Raw genomic sequence first — 14,656 nt, forward strand, 5'->3', positions numbered from 1 at the left:
CATCAACTGTTCAGCACCCAAATTAACTGGCCTCCACTTTTCCATTTATATTATTTTATTTTAAATTAAATTAAAAAATCAATTTATTTATTTATCTCTATCTTTTTTTTGTCGGTAAAACTCACGAGCTCCACTCCCTAGACACCGTGTGGAATTTTTCTTAATCAAAACCCGCTTTGACATTTCGTAAGTCAACCCAGAAACCGAAAACCACTTTTCCTTTCATTTTTCAATTTACATTTTTCCCAATTTATTTAAAATATTATTTCCAAGGGCAACATAAATGCATAGAGATGCCTTCTCTCTGTCTCTCTCCTCCCCCTTTCTCTCACTAGGAAAACCACTTGTTTTTGCCACTTTAGACTTTTGTGTATCAAAATCATTCTCTCTCTCTATAAATACATTGTTTATATAATTCCTCTCTCTCATTACATCCTATCGTCTCTCTCTCTCTTACCAATAAAAAGTCAGCGCCTTCTTTTGTCTCTCTACTTCTTTTCTCTGTCCTCAAACAGTGATAGCTAGCAGACACAAGGTACAGATTCAGAAACCTTGTCTCTCTCTCTTCTAATGGAGGACGATTGGGATCTTCAAGCGGTGGTCCGAGGCTGCTCCACCGCCACCGCCACTACCACCACATCATCAACCAGAACTCCCTCCACCGCTGCCACCGCAAGTTTCAACATCTCCGGCTTCCATTCAAACCCAGCAGCTGCTTCCTTCTCTTCATTTGGTCCAACTTCCCCACAACAGCAACTCCTCTTCTCTCTCCCACTTCCAGATCCCATCATTAAACCCAGAAATGCCATTGAAGAATTGCATGAGCTTTACAAGCCTTTCTTCCCCAAATCTCAGCCTTCCCTCTCCTCCCCACAAATCACACCACCCACTCTCTCTCCTTTGACTTCTCTCTCTCCTCTGACCACACCCAAAGATCCAAGGCATCCCATACACCAACAACAACAAACCCAGCACTCCAAGCCATCATCTTCCACCACCACCACAACCACCACCGCACGATCCAAAAAAAGGTACAATTTTCCACTCAGTTTTTGTCTCAAAACTTCAAAAAGATCGAATTTTGAAAGATACCCATCTCGTAATTTGCGCTATTTAATAATTTCATTTATTCACGATTTTTCGTACCATTTCAGAAAGAACCAGCTTAAAAAAGTGTGCCAAGTTCCGGTGGAGGCCCTCTCTTCAGACATATGGGCATGGCGGAAGTACGGCCAAAAACCCATCAAGGGTTCCCCATATCCGAGGTTGGTTTTCCATTTCTTTCATATAATTTTTCTCAAAACATTAAGTTAAATGAATTTTAGTTATTTTACTAAAATTTCTAATTTTCTTTTTTTTTTGGGAACAAAAATCAGGGGATATTACAGATGCAGCAGCTCGAAGGGTTGTATGGCCCGGAAGCAAGTGGAGCGGAACAGATCCGACCCGAATATGTTCATAGTCACCTACACGGGGGAGCACAACCACCCGGCCCCAACTCACCGCAACTCGCTCGCCGGCTCCACGCGCCAGAAGCCCTTCTCGCCACAAACCGCCACGCGGGGTGACTCTGCGAAACCCGCTTCTCCGACAACCTCGGCCTCCGCGGACGAGGAGCCTGTCGTTGCACCTCAGAGTACGACCGTGGAAAGCAGCTGCAAGGAAGAGAAGGGGAGTCCTTTGATTACCGACGAGGAAGACGAGTTGTTGGGGATGTGCGACTCGGTCGTGAGTGACGATTTCTTTGTTGGGCTGGACGGTCTAGCCGGAGATTACTTTTCCGATCACTCGACGGGGAGCTTCGGCATGCCTTGGATTTCTAGTAGTGCTGCCACTGCCGCTGGTAGTATCTGATTCGCCAAGAAAAGTCAGCTCTTTTGTGAAGAAAACAAAAATACTGAAAAAAAGAAAAAAGGAAAAAAAACCAATTCTCTTTTTCCTCTGGGGGTATTTTTGACTCTATATTTGTTGGTGGTGAGTGAGAGGGAGGGAGAGAGAGAGAGAGAGAGTACAGTGGGTGTAACTATGGGTGGGAATCTTGATTAACAATATGATAGTAGGGGTGAAAAGGCTTGTAGTTTTCTAGATTAGTCAATTAATTATCTTTTTATTTGTTGATTGGTTTTTGGTTTGAACTTTGGGTAAAGTTAATGGAAGTGATTAGTTTGATGTTGGTTACTATTTTGTTTTTATACCAATTGAAATCTTATTTTATTAGATGTAAAAGGCGTGAGAACTAAGTTAATTATAGTTGTGCTATCTCTATGTACCTGCATTCGAGTTTCCCTTCATATAACCGCATAATTTAGAACTAATTAGATATTTGCTCCCCCAAAAATATGCAAATGGCTTCATAGTTCTTGGTGTGTGACATGGTTGGCTTGGTCGAAAAGCCAATTTGATACCAATATCCAAAAGCCAGTTTGGCTCCAAATTTTTTGTTTTTCATGTTGATTTGTTTGATGTTTTAACGGCTCGATTAATCCAAGCTTGCAACCGAACTTCCACAGAATTGTAGAAAGTCCAATTGGGATATAAACAAATATCGTCTTATTGGAGCTAATATTAATGAACTATCAACATCATGCACAGCTTTAGCAACGGACATAACCCAATCGTGGCTAAATGTCAATTGCAAGTTTTGTGCTTTGTGGTTCACATGAAGAGAGTACGGGTTTGGGCTTGAAGACCCAAAGTGATTAATATTCGGCTTTTTAGCTAAAATCATCAATGAGATTTACATAACTCTTCATTTTGATTCTTGAAATTTGAAATCAATAGAAATAATCACTGAGTTTGTTCATTATCAATCATTTTAGTCATTTCTTGAAAAATCTCCATTAATAAATATAAAATGACAAAAATACCTTCAATTTCTGTCAAATCATTTTAGCTCATTGTTTATTAAGTTGAGGTATTTTTGTCATTTGGTCTTTATTTAACATAATTTTTCAAAGAATGACCAAAGTGATTGATGGTGGACAAACTCATGGACCACTTCTAATCATTTCAATCTCATGGACCAAAGTGATGAGTTATGCAAATCTTAGGGGCAATTTTGGCTTAAAAAAACCTTAATATTCATAAGTAACATAAATTATGGTTTTGCTTCTCAATAAATTGAAGAGTGAATGTTACTAGACAAAATCGTTTTTAGTTTTCAAATTTTAGTTTTCACTTTATAAAAAAAATGAAAACTTAAAATCTTGTTTGGTACCTACTTTCAGTTTTCAGTTTTTAAAAAGGAGAAATTAGGTTCTCATCTTTCCTTTTACTACTCCATTGATTAAAATCCTATTCCTTGTCAATTTTTTATCAAGGTCCTTGGGTATTAATAACATCATTAATTATTTCAATAATAAAATATTTTTTGTTTCTAAATATATTCATTTAATGTTAAAAATATTACAATTAGTATATTTATATTTATGACTAAATTTTTGTATCATATATTTTTAGTTTTAGTTTGTATCCATTTTTAATTTGCAACCCTTTTTTAATTTGTACCAATTTTCTTTTTAGTTTGAATTTTTACCCATATATTAATTTCTTTTTGTGCCCAAATTTTTTAAAGTTTTATTTGTAATTGTACCTTTTAAAAAAAAATTATTTGTACCCATTTTTTATTTTTTCAAATGTACCCATGCTAATTATATGTACCCATTCATGTAATTTTTTCAAATTTTTAATCTTAAAATGTACTCATTCTTAAATATACCAATTTGTTATTATGTAAAATGTGATAGCCTGTCCCGAATTATTTTTTTAGCGGTGGTGTGAAAAGTCTAAAATGCCTTTGAGCGTTTGGTTGTGTTGTGAATTAACCTAAGGTTTTGGACCAATTAAGTTCATTTCCTAAATGATTGAACCCAACTAGATTTTTTTTTAAAGTTATTTGTCTTTGGTTGGGGACCAATCTGGACCACACACACACCAACCCTTTCCCGTTAACTCTCTCTCTCTCTTCTCTCTCGGTTTTCTTCCATTTTCCGTACACTCGTACAGACAACACCCAAACCAGACCCTATCTTCACTATTCGACGTCGAAGAGGGTGTTTTTGTGTTCCTCGTGAGTCTAGATGGTCATCCATGCCTTTAGTTTGAAGTGAAGACCTTGTTTTCCCGAGAACCAGAAATCTCAGTTTTAATGCACTGTTCATGTGAAGTTTTTAGGAGATTTTAAGCTGCTAGTGAGCCTTAGGACGTCTCCGTGAAGCTTGGAGAAGGAAAACGAAGTGTTTTGGACGTCAAGAATCCTAGGTTTAGCGAGTTGCATGTTTGGCCGAAATATCGAAGGTTTTTCAGGCGACTTTCTGTTGGTTTTAGGTCTCCAAAGTGGTATGAATATGTTCTTCTCATCCTAAGCTTCAATTTGGTATAAATTTTGTGAATTTTGGTTGAGAATCGAAGGAGATATGAAGCTTTTAAAATTTTTCCAGAAACCAGCGAGTGCAGCAGCGACCTGCGTCGGACTCCAGCGAACCAAGGAAGGAGAAGGGAATATTCCGTCAAGTTTGACGGAATATTCTAACGGCGTCAGGTAACGTCGTTAATTTATGTTAAGGTTTTAAGGAATATTCCTAATTGCAGTTAAGTTTTAGTTAGGGTTTAGTCACACGTGGGGGCGTTTCTGGCTGTGCCTTGGCCGGCGCGTGGGAAGTCAGAATTTTTTTCTAAAAATATGGAGATGTTCCTGAGGTTGAGTAGATCATGGTGGTATATTCAAATACCTCATTTGAGCATTGTATGAGAAGTTATTTCCTAGTTTTGCGTATGTGCTTAAAATAACGTTTATTCAGTTATTTCGCATATAAGTGAGACTTATCCTGAGGACAAGAGCCATCAATCGAGGCTCGAGGGCTACAACCTTTCGACATATCAGTGAGTGGGCTTTTGGTTTTCTGTATATACCTATATACTTGAGTTTTTCTCAGAAAATGAAATTGAATGATTATACGTTTTGAAATTCCATGCAAAGTATTTGCCTATTTTATTTATGCATTAGTAGTTGCATATATTTATGATTGGTGTTGCGGACGCACAGGTAAGTGCCAGGTAAGTTCATAAATTAACAGTTGAGGTTACTTCAGTTATGTGAGATATGATGTGATGTATTGAGAGCTCATAAACATGCACCCCGGTGTTAGTGCTCCTGCCCAGAGTTAGGGTACAGTCATTCACGTGATGTTTACCTCCTGCACCATATGCTCACCTTGGATCCAAGTTAGGTGCACAAGCTTGTCGTACATACCACTTTAGGTGGTTCCAACTTGTAGGTGACCCGCGATTATTTGCACAACCTTCACGTGATCGTAGCACTAGAGCATATTTATTTTACACCTAGTCTTGTTGTACAGGCCACTTGAGGTGGTTCCGACTCGTGTGCAGGAAATGGATTTGATTTGATATGATTGAGATTGGTTATGAGCTATATATATTCAGCTTTGCAGTTTAAGTTAGAGGGATTTGGCTGATGCAATATTTGACATTGATATATTTTACCTGGATTACTTATAGCATTGCATTGAGATACTTTGGCATGATATACTTCTATGGATTTTCATGTTGAGTATGATTTCTGATACAGCTTATTATCACTATTATTTTCTGGGAAATTATACAGGTTTTACGGCGAGGGGTTATAACTTTTGAGAAATGAAATGATTTGAAAAGCCTTGTTTTTGCCCATTCACACTTTCTGTTTTGCGCCCCTCCAGGTTTTAGGTAGAAGTGCTTGGTGGATCACGAGGATTTCGACGGTGGTTCTAACAGAACATCATTAATGTAGGATCCCTTTAGGTGTTGTATAATTAGTACTTGTCCTGCTTGACTACATCTAAGATATTTATGCTCTGGTTGTGTATTTCACATTTAACCTCGCATTAGCACTTTATCTTAGCTAGTACTGCTAGTAGTTTGGGTTTTATTCATTCGTATTTCCCTTATATCTTTCTTGCTTCTGCATTGTGCACATGGTTACGTCACTCCCACGTGACGACCAGCACGCCTTGATTTAGGTAAGGGGTGTCATAAAATGTACCATTTTTTTTATATATAAAATCTATTTAATTTTTTTGTAATCTATTTTTAAACTTATATGGGTACATTCTTTTTTCTTTGATTTTAAAATGTTTCCATGTCAAGTTTAATTGAAGAAATTTACTAATGTTATTAAGCCCAATATCTTTTTTTTTTTTTTTTTGTGATTTTGAAGAATGTACCCATGTTTTGATACAATAATTTTTTGGTTAATTTTGATGAATGTACCCATGTTTATACACACACACACACAATAGTATATTTATATTTTAATATTTTTAATCCCACAAATTATGGTTTTTTATTTAAAATCTCATTTATCTAAACAACTATAATTTTTAATTTTTAATTTATAGTAACATACATAGAAATAAATTATCACATTAATTTCAAGGACTTCGATCAAAAATTGAAAACCAACAAGGTTTCAATCAAAGAATATTCATAGCTAAGAACTGCATCTAAAGTTTTCCTTTTAAAAATGTAAAATGGAAACCAAAAAGTGAAAACTCAAGAAAGTATTTGTTGGCTTTTATCTTTTTGTAAATTGAAAATTGAGGTAGTTACCAAACAAAATTTCAATTTAAAAATAAAAGCGGAAACAAATTGAAAAAACAAAATGGTTACAAACGGCCCCCATACATAATGTTAACAACGTTTGTTTTTCGTAAAAATACCAGTGGGTTTTGATTGATTATTGCTTGAAATGAATCTTGTAAATGTGGAGTTCCCATAAAGTTACCCTTACACGTAAAATTTTCTTTTTTTAACGGAAATTGTCTAATATTAATTTTGCCTAAAGTCCCCAAAACTTGCACCATTTTTTGTTCAGAAACAGCTAAAAATTTTATGTTTAACGCATCGAAAAACTTTTTGGAGGTTTATCATCTCCGATGGCAATTATATATTTGGCAAACTTCGGTGCCAGTTCAACTGAACTCATTTATGAAAAGAAGAAAAAGGATAAATGTATTAATTGACGTCCAAATAAATAAGTTCAATGTTGGATTGACGTTAGATTTTGTCGACTTAGATTTTTGTAAGGATGTGTAAGGCGAAGTCCCACGTTGGAGACGGATCGAGCTTAACAAAGACTTGTAAGAAGTTGAGCCACTCCACATATTACTAATTAGTTTGTGGTGAAGCCTAAACCTCTTAGTAATGTTAGGGATATCATATATTTATATCATATCAGTGTGCATTTGATGTGCCACCCTTCGTAGATTAGCTTACTGACATCCTTTCACCTGCCAATTGATATTCGGTAGTGAAGTGATAGGTATCCAGTTGGTAGCATGCATTCCAAGAGAAAAGTGGACTGAGCTTCCAGATCAGCCTTGGTTATGCCTAAAGGTGTCAGTCTGCCCACGTGCTTTTGGAGGCCAGCAAGCATATACCCTGGTTGGTCGATGTTTGCCAGGTTGTTGGCTTTCGACGCTCGGACGCAGTGGCGAAGCCAGAAATTCATGTTAGGAAAGGCACACTTTAGATCAAAATGGACATAATATATATAGAAACTAGCTCGTTCTTTTGGTCGCTTTGGTATCAAATTCAAAGGTGAGAGTGATTATGCATTTATTCTTTATTATACATGGTCAACTATATCAAGAGTTGAAAATAAAACATTATTAAAAGCACATCCTTTTATTCTTCAGTCTTGATATCAAATTCAAAAGTAACTGATCATGTATTTATTTTTTCTCATAGTGACCAAGAGAACATTTTACTAAAAACATCAAGGCATGAGAGCATTTGAAGGGTTTTTTGTGCTAATTTGAAAAAAGGAAATATTTTTCTCTTTTTGATTTCATATATAATATAATAGAGGAAAATAAGAAATTAACCAAAATAATAGTCTGCAAGCAAAGAGAAAAATTGTATATAGGTAAGAAACAGAGAATATGAGCAACTAATATTAGTCTAGAACTATAGTTTCAAACTTTTAATATAAAAAATTTAAATCTTTTTATTTTTTGGATTGAAATTAATTGGACTAACCAATTCAATTACAACTTCAAATTTATAGTGGTAATTAATGATAGTAGAGGTTGTCACGAAAAAATAATTTGAGGATAGGCCTGAGCCTACCCTAGTCTTAGGGTGGCTCCGCCACTGCTTGGACGTGTTCTTTTCTAAGCCCATTGGACCTTGGGCAGCTTGGTCTCCTATGGGCTTTGACTTTACCTTGGGCTCTTCATGGCTTCTTTCCATGTGGGCACTTTCTTGTAGGCCTAAAAGTGCCCAGCATTAACACAGTGAATATCCAATGAGACAAATTTATTAACTAACTTGATATGTGGACATTACTTTCCACGTCAAATGTTACATCAATGTAGTACAAAAATGTAATCTTTTTAACATTTTCTAATATTTTTAGCTAGTGGCATTAAAATTTGTTGTGTACTCTAAAAAATTAAAGGAACTTTAACGAAAAGCACTCGGTACTGTTCACTTTAACAAAAAACCACATTTTTACACTAAAAAGTCAATCCTGGTACTATTCACTTTACCTTTTATTTTGTCCTTATCATTAAAACTCAAAGTTTTCAAGCCCTTTTCATTAGTTTTCCTAAAAATTAAACACCAAGAATATTTAAAACATAGTTGGATTGTGAGTAGACAAAAGGGCTAATTTAACGATAAGAAAGTGCAAAGGGAAAATTATGAACTCGTCCAACTGAAAAGTGGAGTTTTGCAATGGAGCAATATGTTAGCAACCTCTCATTTTGAAATGGTAAATAGTAAAGGTAATTGTTATTCACATACATCCCCTTTTTCTTTGCTTTTCCGGAACCATTACAGAAATTGGTGCTTTTTTTACGTTGTTTATCTTAGTTACTTGGGGGGGGGGGGGGGGGGGGTTTCCCGGAATCAAGTTGTTTGTTCAAGCTTCGGCTGTAAAACTTTGCTTGCTTCGAGCCATCTTGTTAGAAGTTGTTTTTCAAAACAACATAAATACAACTTCTTCTACGATATTTAGGACGAGCATAAGCCATTGGGTCAGTCGGTCACTGCAGCTTATGCTCGCCCACATTCTCTTAAATTTTCTATTTTTACCTTTCACACGCCTTTGTTAATTCTTATCTTGATCTTTTCCAATTCATTCCACTTGACGGCCGAAAATTAAGAGGAGTGTGTAAAAGGTAAATATGAGTGTGTGAATAGCATCACCCAAAATTTAAAAGAAAATGAGAAGCTACCAGATTTGATTTGTATTGTAATCAGTGTTCAACCGTTCAACATGGACTTGGATTCACCAAAATCCACTCATATTTTATCAAAGTGTCAACGCTGCTTTTCAATAATTACCCACGTTACACAAAAAAGATGTAATTATATGCAGAAAAAGGAATCTCCCCCCTTTGCCATGTTTCTGCAGGTACACTGGTCATAGAAAAGCATAACATTTGTTCGGACATGATTGTCCGGTCCGGCTACAGTAAAAATACGTACTCATCATTATTCCCCGTGGAGTGGTACTTTCGCCCATTGAGCGTCATAGCGCCACTTTAGTTTCATACGCATTCGTGTTTAGAAAAATCGGATCATACGATATACAATCACAAGATATCAACACAGGATCAATAGGGTTTACAGAAAATCAATAAATTTATTAAGAATGCAAGAAATGGAAACAACCAAAAGTGTATTTCATACAAGGACATGAAAGATGCTGCAGCAACAGAGACTCAGTTAAGCAGTTATGCTTTCTCCTGAGAACGGCTGACAATCTAAAATCGATGCTCGCCTCCTTACGTCATTGCAGATACTCTATGCAGTGGAAGCAGCAATGTCATATCCTTGCACAAACCTTCTCAACTTTTCGGTTTCACCAACAGCAGAAAGCCATTCGGTGAGAATCTCCATGGTTATATAATCCGGATTACAAGCCTGTTCAACCATTTGATCCATTAACTGAAATGCTTTCTGCAACAAATTATTCTCCCTAAGACCTTTGAACATGGCATTGAATGTCAAGGTATTAGGCCTCACTCCCTTATCTTTCATACTATCCATCAACGAAAGAGCGAATTCCACTTGATTATTCTTGCACAAAGAATCTATTAAGATGTTGTATACTACTGTGTTGGGAGGAGCACTCGACTTAGAACCCATGTCTCTGAAGATCTTCATGGCTTTGTTTATATCGCCCTTCAAGCAATATGCATGTATCAATGATCCAAAAGTGATAACAGTGGGAACAAGACCCTCGTTTATCATCTTGCTCAGTACTTTATCAGCAATTGTAAGTTCCCCAGCTGAGCACAAATACGAAATCAACGTGTTGTATGTGATGCTATCAGGCTTTACTCCAACTGTCTCCATTTCCTCGATCATCTCATGCACCTTCTCGAGTTTTTTTGTCTTGCAGAACCCATTAATCAAAACATTGAAGGCAACGACATCCAGGGAGAACCCGGCGTCCTTCAACTTTGATACAACAAAGCTGGCATCATCCATCCTTCCAGCTTGGCTTAAACCAGAGATCATGCAGTAATAAACTTTTGCATCTGTGGAGCATCCAGAACTTAACATTTGCTCAAACAGTTCCATTGCCATGCCAATATTGTTTACATTACAAAAGGAACTGATTAACGTTGTGTAAGTCGTGACATTGCCTTTCAGACCATCCCTCTGCATTTCATTAAGGAACTCAATTGCACTGTTCATCCTTCCATGTCTACACAGACCATCAACCAAAGTATTGAGAGTAACTACACTTGGTGGTATACCTTCCTCCTTCATTTGATCATAGAGCTCACGACCCCTCTTGATGTCCCCAACCTTGTTGAAACCGTCAATCAAACTATTGTAGGTAACAGTATTAGGTGCACAGCCCTTTTGCAATCTCATTTTTTCCATCAGACGTAATCCTTCTTCTTGCCTTCCCACTTTACAAAGTCCATCAATCAGAGTGTTGTACATGATCTCATCGGGTTCAGCTGAAATCCCATCAGTTTTCTCTCCTCCTCCACTCATCCTTTCAAACAACTCCAAGGCCTCATCCACCCTCCTTGACTTGCACAAAAAGTTAATGACAATACCGATAGTTACAACATCGGGAAGAATGTCCATTTCTTTCATCTTTACCATAAGCACATTCATCCTCTTAAAATCATTAACTCTTCCCAAACCTGTCAAAAGCGCATTGCAACAAGCAGTTTCTACAGCACCACCAGAATTAATAACGTACTGTAAAACATCCCAAGCCCGATTAGTGTTCCTGTTCCGACATAACGAAGTGATCAATTTCGTAAGTTTCAAACTATCAGGGAACACACCATGCTCACCAAATTTCTGCACCAAACCCACAATGTCCTCATCGCTGACCCTCCTCCCACGCTGCTCTCTCTTCAGCAAAGAGGAAAGCACAATATCACCAGTAACACTGTCGACCCGGAACTCTGCATTTGGATCAAACATTTTGTCGAGCACCTTCAGTGCATCATCGACCCGTCCCCATTTCAACAGCACATCAATCACCACATTGCGAAGATGGGTGTTCTTCAAAGCAGGGTCCAGACCGTTAAACACATTGACCGCCTCATCAACCATACCAGCAAAGCCGAGGGATCGAACTAGCAGAACAGCGGCGCCCATATTAACCGGGATGTTCCGCTCTTTTGCCATCTTATACATGTCGAAAAGCCTGGTTCGCGAGTTGGGTTCTCGCTTAGTGAGCTCGAGAACGGCCTGGAATGACGACGAGAGCGAGGCCGTCGCCGCCGCCGAGTCTGGTGAGGTTGCCACATTCTCGGAAACGTAGTCGAAGAACTTGAGGGCTTTGGAGGAAGTTTCGAGGCGGCGAGTGATATGGAAGAGAGAGCGAGGAGAAGGAGCGGTGGTGGTGTCCGAGAAGAGGAGGTGGCGGAGCTGGTCCAAGTTCCAGTCTTTTTCATTGGATTGGAGGAGTTGGACAACTTGGGTTACTAGCGAGACATCTTCTTGGGGTTGTTTGCTCGGTTTGGGTTTGGGGTTGGGATCGGAATCGGTAGAGAAGTGGTGGTTGAGGAGGAGGAGGACGAAGTAGGATCGGGTATTGGAGGATTGGGGGTTAAGGAGGTGCTTTGAGGTAGAGAGTGTTGGTTGGTTCATTTTGTTTTGGGGGAGATTTGAAAGAGGTTTTGGGTTTAAGAAGACAATGGATTGGGAAATTTGAAAATAGAGTCAATTTAAAGAGAACTTAATGAAGTCATTAATCTGGTGATATTTCTATTTACTTGTAAGTGAGAAGTTTTAGGTTTGGATCTCGTGGATGATGAATTCGATGCCAAATTAGGTTGCCCATTATGTGGTTTAGTCGAACTCTCTATTTCTTAGCGTAAAATATATCGTTGTACACTAATAAAAAAAAGCACTTACTGAAATATAACCTAATTTTTCCAATTTTATAACACTAATCAAAATTAATGTTAAAAAAACTTTAGTTATCTTTAGAATAAAACTCTCTCTTCCTCCCAACATTGTGATTTTATTCACTTTGAACCTCATCGCCATTGTTAAACCATCAAGGTCTAGGCACCATCGCACTACTCTATTATCTCTACTCAAAAGCAATTAAACCAATAGATCGGTACATTGATCACTAGGGCCAAGCAAGTGTCACTTTTTTTTTCTTACTGCAAACCCCACAGTTAACGCCCTTTGCTACACGATGAATTTTACGATTGCTACCCGAGCTGTAATAGAGTAGTCATTGAGTGATGTGCGAGTCTGGGAGAGGTATTCGAGACCTCGAGTAGGAAAATTCAATTATTGAAATGGAGATAAGGAGTTTAGAGATGAGGAACAACGGAAGTTAGAAGAGAAGAGAAGGTTTTAGTCTCAGGGCAATTTAGTCTTTGGAACATCAATTTTGGTTAGTTTTATATTTACGAGTTTGAAAAAATAGGCCATATTTCAATACTTTGTCTCTAAGGTCATCTCTAATCGAATGAGGGCCAGATGGCTCTTTTTGGCCCTATAGCCCTAAAAGAAATTAATATTTTAATGAACAGTGTCAGATCATTTTTCTTAGGCCATCTCTAACTGAAAGGTCTGGAGGGACGGAGGACCGAAAATAACCTGAAAATCGTCTCTAACCGAGGGCCAGGCCAAAGAGCTCATGGGCCCCACTGGACAAAAAGGGCCAAAGGGCCAACTGGCTGGCCATTTTCAACCAGCCAGCCAGCTAGCCCACTAGCTAGCCCAATTTCAATATTTTTTTGTTCTTTTCCATTCCAACCCTTTTTTTTTGTTCTTTTCCATTTGCCTAGCCCACTTTAGAGTTTAGGGCTTAGGTTTTATTTTTGGGTCCCAGTCTGCTTTTTGTTTTTATGCCCCGCAACCTTTTTTTTTTTTGGACTTTTTTTTTTTAATTTCTAATTTTTTCCTATACCATTTCTCACATATTTTTCATCATTCCATACTATCTTACCTTATTTTATTTCAATTCTTCACAGTTCATACTTTACTCTTTGGCCCTCGGTTGGAGACGGTTTTTTGTGACAATGCTAAAACGAGCCCTATAGCCCTTTGGCTCTCGGTTGGAGATGGTAAAAAATATGGCCCTGCACTGTTCATTAAAATATTAATTTCTTGGAGGGCCAGAGAGCTAAAACGAGCCATTTGGCTAGCCTTCGGTCGGAGATGGCCTTACCATCTCCAACTGAGGGGCTAGAGGGCAATAGGCCAAACATAGCTATGCGACAGAAAATCATCTCCAACCAAGGGGGCCAAATGACCATAGGGCTAAACATAATTTATTATTTTAATTGAATTAATATGGTTTCTTAAATTAAACTACCTCAATAATTTTATGTTATGGATTGTAAATAATTTTTCGAGATGGAATCTCAATAATTTTACGTCTCGGATTTCGAGTGCCACGTGTCTATGTGTGAGTACCTTTGCAGATTTCTTGTCGATAAGGAATACTAATAATTTTACGTCTCAGATTTCGAGTGTCACGTGTCGATATGTGAGTAACTTTGCAGATTTCTTGTCGATAAGGAATCTAAATAATTTTAGGTCTCGGATTTCGAGTGCCATCTATCAATCTGTGAGTAACTCTCCAGATTTCTTGTTGATACGTAATCTCAATAATTTTTCGGATAGGATTTCGAGTGCCATATGTCGAGATGTAATTGGTTATGTGAAAATTTTATAGGATTTTTATCTGCGTGATACTTCTTATCTTCACCTTCCAATGTCCATAAATAGGGTGGATATTGGCTTATAATTCACACACCTTCAGCTTTGCCCTCTTTAATATCTCTTTCAATTTAATCTCCTTCAATTAAATCTCTTTTAATTCAAGTTTGCAATGAATTGCAACTTTGGATCCTCTTCGGGTTCCAACTGGGGGTCCTCTTCCAATTCCGAATTGGAAGATAAATGGGGGCAGATAAGGCGAGAAGATGAGGAGTTCGATGAAGAAAATGAAGCATGGCGCAATACATCATATATGGCAGCCATGGCTGTGGTCATGGCTTGTTAGGCAACTGAAGAACAACCTTAATGAGGTGGTTCTATTGCTGGTTGCGGTTACAAGCCATGAAATAGAGAGATGGTGCATCTGAATCTTATGAACAACTACTTCAACCCCAACTCAGTGTACAACAAAAAGGATTCAGAC

At 37.8% G+C, this 14,656-nt stretch overlaps 2 protein-coding genes across 2 annotated transcripts; one reads left to right on the forward strand and one right to left on the reverse strand.

Annotated features, from left to right (window-relative positions):
- Positions 1-394: 394 nt before the first annotated feature.
- Positions 395-2,178, forward strand: LOC103407953 (WRKY transcription factor 22). The gene is made up of 3 exons (XM_029099136.2): positions 395-1,031; positions 1,155-1,265; positions 1,377-2,178. Exons 1-3 carry the CDS (start codon positions 571-573, stop codon positions 1,852-1,854), a joined length of 1,050 nt encoding a protein of 349 aa, XP_028954969.1. The 5' UTR covers positions 395-570; the 3' UTR covers positions 1,855-2,178.
- A 7,451-nt stretch (positions 2,179-9,629) lies between these two features.
- Positions 9,630-12,191, reverse strand: LOC103417616 (pentatricopeptide repeat-containing protein At3g61520, mitochondrial). Its single transcript, XM_008355787.4, has one exon. It carries the CDS (start codon positions 12,133-12,135, stop codon positions 9,811-9,813), a length of 2,325 nt encoding a protein of 774 aa, XP_008354009.2. The 5' UTR covers positions 12,136-12,191; the 3' UTR covers positions 9,630-9,810.
- Between the last annotated feature and the right edge of the window lie 2,465 nt (positions 12,192-14,656).

Source organism: Malus domestica, chromosome 01 (genome assembly GCF_042453785.1).
Source record: "Malus domestica chromosome 01, GDT2T_hap1".
NCBI classification, from domain to species: domain Eukaryota; kingdom Viridiplantae; phylum Streptophyta; class Magnoliopsida; order Rosales; family Rosaceae; genus Malus; species Malus domestica.

What these genes read in the sequence shown, in the direction of transcription:
- LOC103407953 (XM_029099136.2), top strand. Translation starts at nt 571, where the DNA reads ATGGAGGACGATTGGGATCTTCAAGCGGTGGTCCGAGGCTGCTCCACC. An exon ending in ACCGCACGATCCAAAAAAAG is followed by an intron (nt 1,032 to 1,154) that starts GTACAATTTTCC and finishes GTACCATTTCAG; the next exon opens with AAAGAACCAGCTTAAAAAAG. An exon ending in AAGGGTTCCCCATATCCGAG is followed by an intron (nt 1,266 to 1,376) that starts GTTGGTTTTCCA and finishes AACAAAAATCAG; the next exon opens with GGGATATTACAGATGCAGCA.
- LOC103417616 (XM_008355787.4), bottom strand. Translation starts at nt 12,135, where the DNA reads ATGAACCAACCAACACTCTCTACCTCAAAGCACCTCCTTAACCCCCAA.